The sequence below is a fragment of the Trachinotus anak genome, unplaced genomic scaffold (genome assembly GCF_046630095.1).
Source record: "Trachinotus anak isolate AG129_WGS33_773 ecotype Australia unplaced genomic scaffold, CSIRO_AGI_Tana_v1 ptg000011l, whole genome shotgun sequence".
Taxonomy (NCBI): Eukaryota; Metazoa; Chordata; class Actinopteri; order Carangiformes; family Carangidae; genus Trachinotus; species Trachinotus anak.
The window spans coordinates 27897855-27905217 of NW_027273862.1; the positions used below are offsets into that span (position 1 = coordinate 27897855).

Consider the following 7363-nt stretch of genomic DNA (forward strand, 5'->3'; position numbering starts at 1 on the left):
CAGAGCAGGTGATTCTGTTGCAGGAGATTTTCAAGATGGATGACGTCGAAGGCTTGAATCTTCACCCTCTGATTGGACTCTGCTTGTTGATTGGACTGTCATTGTCCAATCAGATTCAGGTTCAAAAATGGGGTCAAAGTTCTACTTGTAACCTCAGTGTCACACACTGTGTGGGAAAGTTGAGCATCAAGTTTTCCAGTTTTCTGCTTCATATCTGTTCACAGATGTTGACAAAGCACTTTTTACATACAAATCTCTTCTACATATGCACTTTTTTTTGTTTGTTTTACAAATGCAATTTTTTTGTACAAATGTACAAACTTGATTATATCAATAATACTTTATCATTATCATTGTACACTAATAAGACATAAGAAGCTGTACTTTCTTTTGCATATTGTTAAAATTGTAAAATGCCTTTATTATGTTAGGGCATATCAGAGTAAGGTATCTAACAAAAAATCCCAGAGGGGGCAAAAAAAAGCTGCCCAGTTTCAGTCTCAACAGGGTTTTCTTCAGAGTGTGGTTGGAAAGAGAAGTGAACCAGAGTGTTGTGATATTTGTTACCATCATAATTATCATCAATAAAATTTTGAAATAAAAGTGTACCAACCAATTTTTAACAATAAAGAGCAGTAAACTACTTTAGAAGAAAAGTCTGAAATCTATTTCCTCATTAAGACCTGGATACACCAAAGAATCACATCTAAAAATCCCAAAAGTCTCAGAAGTAATTTATCGATGAGCTCCTCTTAGTGCACCCGATGTAAAAGCAGCCTCAAAGACAGGTGAGGAGATGCACAACATTTATGGAATTGCAATTAAGAGCCTGGTCTTTGTGGCTGCTTTTACACTGGGAGCACTAAGAGGAGCTTGAAAGAGTAGCAGAACACAGATATGCTATAAAAACTAATGAGTCTTATTAGCTTACGGCACATCACTTCCATATTTATCACAGCAGCCTCTTGAAAGTGGAGGGTATTGAGGTTGTGGAGCAGTTCATCAGAGGAGGTGATCGTCTCAATAAATTACTTCAGAGTGTTTTTGGATTTTTAAATTTGAAATTTTGGTAAATATTTTACTCTGATGCCCCAACACAATAAAGACATTCTAACTTTATCCTTAAAATGCTTCAAAAACATTTAAATACAATGATGATCATGTGTTTTCATAAAGATGCCAGGATCCACTTCAGGCCAGTACCCACACCTGATGGTCCCCCCCAGCCAGCAAGAAAAGGTAAGTCATGACTGCACCTGATAACTGTATGAGCTCAGATTAGAGTAAAAAAAAAATCACTGGTTCAATGAATCAGTCAAACGTGTGTATATATGTGACTGTGGCCACACAATAAAGTAAATTTATTGATTTTTATCAATCAGTTTCTTAAATTTAGCCTTTGATTATGTTCTGGCCCACGATGTAATGGGTTAGGAAAAAATTGGCCCGAGTTTTGTTTTGATGAACAAATGTTTGTTGTAAAAGCTGAGAAAACCAGATGCTTGAAGAGAAAAAACTTCACTGGAGGAGCATGTTTGTGTGTTTACGTGTGCGTGTCCCTCCGTTCCTCCCAGCCTGTTTGAGCAGCTGAATATGATGGGAACTAGTTGGAGCAATAAATCCTCCCAGTTTAGAGCTGACAGCTGCTGGGAGCCTTTTCTGGTTCTCAAGCCACACATCCAGACCCACTGTTAACATTGCATACAAATGCCATTATAAAGGTATGTTCTTTTTTTTTTTTTTACCTGAATTTGCATGTTTGCCCATGCTAATCATAGCTAATGCTAATGATAGCAGTTTTCTAATCAGCAAACTTGGCTAAACAGCCACAAAAGCCCAAGGTCTAGATGTCGCTTCATCTCCTGACCAGATAGCTATTGCATTTTCAGCTAAATGCTTTCAATCTACTTACCAATATCAAACAGGTGAATCATCTGTCAAACTCTTTATTCCAATAATAATACCAATAATAATTAACTAATGAGGGTAATAATGTATAATTTCAGCACATAAAATCAAACATTTAATTCCAGGTTTCCATCCCAGCATGCTAGGTTTTGACAACACTCGCTGCACAACATTCGAAGGCACTGAAGTGGTTAAGAAAGGTAACACTGGTTTTAATTTGCTTTTGTTCAGTTATCTGACCTAATTTTTTAATCTTTTATTCCTGGGGCTGTTGAATCCTTTCAAGTTCAGTCAAAGACTACTTTGAGTTTGCAGTCAGATAAATTGATCTGGTTGTTTTCCAGAACATGTGGATGTTACCATCCTGGAGGGTTGTGTGATAATGTGGAGAGCATTAAATATTCAGTTAAGAGGAAGTTGAGTGTCACTACATTATCTGAGATGTCAGACATTTATTGATGACTATCCTCTATCTGTTAGAGCTGAAAGGACACACACACACATATATAAAACCACTGGGAGTAATATTATTTGTCTGATAGATGTAGTCTATTTGTTTCATGAATTATAGATCTTCCAAAATGTCATCCTGAGCAAGTAGCCCGTGCCGACTCGCACACTGTGCATATGACATCACCTTGACAGATGAGTCCTTTTAATAGCAATTGCTGGAAGTTATAACTGGGAAACTCAAAGGTTATTCAATCAATAAGTGAAGCTTTTTAACATGCAAAGTTGTTTCCTCCACTGGGCTGAATTTTTAATCAGGCAGAATCTGCCATGGTGAAGCAGGTACGTTTAGGCTGCTAGTAAACCAGAGGAATAATCTGTTTGCAGTTGGGCGTCCTCCACAGACAGACTTAAACTGATTTAAAGCTCTGCATGAAATGTGCTTTGATGCTTTAAGTTAAGCTATGGGCCTCTAATGAAATTAAAACAGCTCAAATAAGCATGCAGAAATAGAATTACAAGCAGAAATAATTCACTTTGTGAATGAAAAAGCACTCTCCGGCTGCTCTGGTTATCTTTTATCTTCTCTGTTTTCTTTTTTTTTTCCAGGAGATGGAATTCGTCAATGAATGTGTAAAGGAGATGTGAGAGAGGGAGAGAGAGGGGAGGATGTCGTCTCACTGCCATTAACCTGAGACCACCCTCCCGTTACACCCCACCCACCCCTCTCCCAGCTCAACCCCTTTCCACCTCCCCTCGTTCATTCAGACCGGGCCCTGGAGGAGAGGAAACTGCTGCCCCACAGGGATTTGGCAGCATAATTATATATAGGAAGTAGAACAGTCTGCTGTCTGTCAGAGCTGGAGAGGCTGCGGGCTGGCCACACGTGCCGGCTAATGTACAGTGAACAACTGCTCATAACGTGGATGAGGAGTGTGATATTGTTTGGAAGGTAAGATAATCTCTCGTGTTAATCTTCAGAGAGTTGCTAACAGAGTGATTACCAGCCTGTGATGTTAAACCTCCTGCTGCTCACAATCTGTATCTGTCCAGTTAGTTTAGGTTGTTATTTCTGTCTCTGCGAACTGCTGCCTACTACACATGTCACCGTAAGAGACTGGAACTGAAAGCTTTGGAAGCTGTTTAACAAAGCTTTCCTCTTTAACCATCTTTGAACAATGAAGCACTAAAAGTCTGTCGTTTAGTAGATGTTAAACAACTTTCTGTGGTTTCATCGGAACTGATCTATTTTTGTCTGCAGGCTGTTTCCGAACTCTCCAGTCTTAATCTGATTATCGCCACTGGAGACAGTCAGAAAAAAAACAAAAAAAAAACAGTGGGACTCCACATCAGCCTATTAGGCTTGGACATAATGATGAGATAGCAGTTTTGCACACGCAGATAAAAGGAAGTTCTTGAAGGGTTCTTTTTTGGTCACGGTATAACCAAAAGGAAACGCATTAATGAATTGAAAAAGCCATGAAAATCATAACAAAGAATTCAGTGTGGCTCTAAAAAAAAAAAAAAATTAAATCTCATGATGAGTTGAAGCACTCTGTGGGGTTCTTTGTGGGACAGTTAGGTCCAAGCTAAAAAGGAGCAAAGTTGTTCCTTTTATCAATAAGGCCTTTACATCTGTGAGACAGTGGCACAATATTGTGATATACCTCTTACCTCCCTTTGCTTTATGCACAACTCTATCTAAAGCGGCTTTTTGATAACAGCCTACACATAAAATTTCTCATATTCGCATTGTTATGTGTTAATGCTATGACGCATGGTGATATAATCCACTCTTGTATCTGCTTTCATAGAATAAGAAGAGGAAGCAGCCATGTCAGAGAAGAAGCCACGAGCCTCAGACACGCGTCCTAAATGTGGCCTCCGCAGTTGGAGTGCAGACAGTTATGTGTGGCGGGGGAAGAAACGCTCCCGGAGCTCTCGCAGTGGGTTGAGTCCCGGAGGGCCGGAGGCAGATGGGACTGAGGATCTGGGTGTGCGGTCAACATCCTGTCCGCGGCGGCGCAGGGAGAGAAAGTGTAGCTGCAGCGCTCTTGGGGATGCATTGACGTCTGCAGATATTGATGTAGTGTGTCGGAAGGCCTTGTCCCGGCGCTCTCTAAGGCAGAAGTTTCAGGATGCTGTGGGCCAGTGTTTACCTCTGCGCTCTCATCATCACCACCACCATCATCATCACCACCATCCACCGGGCTCCTCACGACCCTTCTCAGTGCTCTTCTGGTCCAAACGCAAGATCCACGTCTCAGAGCTCATGCAGGACAAGTGTCCCTTCTCGCCCAAATCTGAACTTGCTCGATGTTGGCACCTTATAAAAAATCACCCCACACACCCCAGTGCCCTCAAGGACATGGAGGCTCCCCTCAAACCCAATGTCTCATCTACCTCCTCCCCACCACAGACTCCCCTGTCCTGGGAGGACATCTGCTGCTCCCCTGTGCCTGGAAGCACCAGTCTGGAGGACTGGGACCCTTCTTGTCCACATGGGGGAGCAGGGGGCAGCTGTGGTGACACTGACTACATCCTGGTCCCAGATCTCCTCCAGATCAACAACAGCCCCAGTTACTGGGGTGTGTTGAACCGCTTTGAGGCAGAGGAGCTACTGGAGGGCCAACCAGAGGGAACGTTTCTGCTCCGAGACTCCGCCCAGGACGAGTTCCTCTTCTCTGTCAGCTTTCGTCGCTACAGCCGCTCCCTGCATGCACGCATTGAGCAGAACGGCAAGCGTTTCAGTTTTGATGTGCGTGACCCGTGTATGTACCAGGATCCCAGTGTGACAGGACTGCTGAGACACTACAGTGACCCAGCCACCTGCCTCTTCTTTGAGCCCCTCCTTTCCCGGCCCCTGTTAAGGACCTTCCCTTTCTCCCTCCAGCACTTATGCAGGGCTGTGATATGTAGCAGCACCACCTACCAGGGCGTTAACAGCCTACCGCTGCCACCTCAGCTCAGGGACTACCTCCGACAGTATCACATTAAGTGTGAGGGGGCCTGTGCTGTGTGACGGACAAAACAGGCATCAAAGATAGGACAAGTGAAGGCTGGTTCCTCTGACAAAGAGGCAAAACTATTGCCTTTGAAGATTTGCTGTTGCAAATCTTTGAGGTCTAAAAGGTGCAGTACTGGAGAGAGAGTTTTTTAAAGATGTTTCTTAATCTTCCTGCATCAAGAGACAGAACAACCAAACCTGCAAAGGCTCATCAGCCTTCTCTACAGGACTGAAGCCGCATACTGTAGGAACACATGAAGATACGTCTTGTCTTGTATGTCCGCCTTCAGTACTAAGGGATGGTTTGAACCCTGGATTTAGGTTTTCTGTTCATGACAGTTACTGGAGCCAGGGCCAAGCTGTGAGCTGTGATACACTGAGACACCTGCAATTCAGCAAACACACAACAAAACATTTGCCTTAATACCCTAAACGGAGTAGCTCAGAAATCACCAAGACATTAAACTTTAAGCGTCACTTTTTGTGGAATATTGACTCTTGAAGTTGGAGCACTTTCCCTTTGACTTCAGTTCAGTCAGAGTTGTCTTGTACAGTATGTGTGTCTGGTATCTCTACTGGACGAACTGCACCTTTTATTATACCTGACTGAGACCGCACCTTCTGTCATGTACCTTAATATCATAAACGTGGTGCTTTGGTCTGGTCTTGTCTTGCACACAACCAGTGCTGTCGCTGGTTACAGAGGCAAAGACTGCATCTGCTAATATCCAAACATTATTACTTCATTACATTTTCAATTAAACAAAAGACATCTTTAGACATCTTTACTCTCTTTGTTAGGGTCATGCAGCGTGGTTCTTTCCACCATTGCCATATAACTGAAAATCTTTTGTAGTGTAACTAATCCATCCATTAACTTTAGCCGCTCATCCTTGAGAAGTCTTAGTTACAAAATTCCGACCAAATTTCTTTTAAGAGACTTTTTGTGAGTTTTTATCTGGTTTACAAAATGCGTCCAAACACCCTGTTGGCAGACAACATGGCTGAGAGGAGAAAGACAGATACATGTTGACAGAAACAGAGACAATCTCACAAATGTCATCTCTTTACACATTTCAAGGGCTCCTGACAAATGTAAGCTACTAATGAAGAAGATTTGGACTCATTCGATCTGACTGTTTTCTTCTCTGCAGCCACAAGATGGCAGCAAAACTGCACCGATTAGAGGCTTGGTGAGACTCCACCTGCTTCGCTTGTCTGTCTCCACACTACTAAAGTCATAACTATACTTTCACAAGTATTGTTAACATGGCAGACTGGAGCACAGTACTACGCTCAAGGTATCTAAATCACCGTGATGCCCCCTCAAAACATACATTGTATTCACCTCCCTGATAAACCAATAAATGCCATTTACACTGTCTCTGTAGTACGACTGTTCCTCAGGTTTTTGTCATCTCCAGGCCGAACTAATGGCGCAGCGTCAGTCGTGCTTGTCCGTGCGTGTTGGTGCTGCAGCCGTGGGCTGTGTCACAGTCAGACAGGCTAATGGTATGGAAAATGATGCTTTTGAAGAATCAAACGGAAAACAATTCACCCCGCTCTCTGCAAAGGACACCTCTAAATGCCAGTGCTTCAGCCGAGCAAATTGAGAGATAAAGACATGAAAAAGACTATTTCCCTTATAACTGGAGTGGAATTCAGATTTTTCAGTTGATTTATGTGTCATTCAGCTTCTCTCTCTCTCTCTCTCTCTCTCACTAGCAGTGTAAAAAAAATCTGCCCTGAGGTGGCCTGTATAAATACAAAACAATGCATTAAATATTCATCAAACGGCCGTTGTTCTTCAGTACTTGTCAGACAGATATCAGCATTTTACTTTAACATGCTTGAGTAAATTGTCTGGTCTGTTGTGTTGTTTTTCCATTGTATGCTTCCCTGTTCATCAAAGTTCTCCATTTCATTATTATTCTTTCAGTTTAGATATGGGCAATTAGAGCTGGTTTGGTCTACAAAGTTACAATGTTAGTTCTTTGC

The 7363-nt window shown here is 42.4% G+C and overlaps 1 protein-coding gene across 1 annotated transcript; it reads left to right on the top strand.

The window, feature by feature from the left end:
• The first annotated feature begins 3196 nt into the window (after nt 1-3196).
• Nucleotides 3197-7160, top strand: socs4 (suppressor of cytokine signaling 4). Its single transcript, XM_071488908.1, has 2 exons — nt 3197-3310; nt 4173-7160. Exon 2 carries the CDS (start codon nt 4193-4195, stop codon nt 5378-5380), a length of 1188 nt encoding a protein of 395 aa, XP_071345009.1. The 5' UTR covers nt 3197-3310; nt 4173-4192; the 3' UTR covers nt 5381-7160.
• The last annotated feature ends 203 nt before the right edge of the window (nt 7161-7363 follow it).

Coding starts and splice junctions, on each gene's coding strand:
- socs4 (XM_071488908.1), top strand. CDS start 4,193: ATGTCAGAGAAGAAGCCACGAGCCTCAGACACGCGTCCTAAATGTGGC.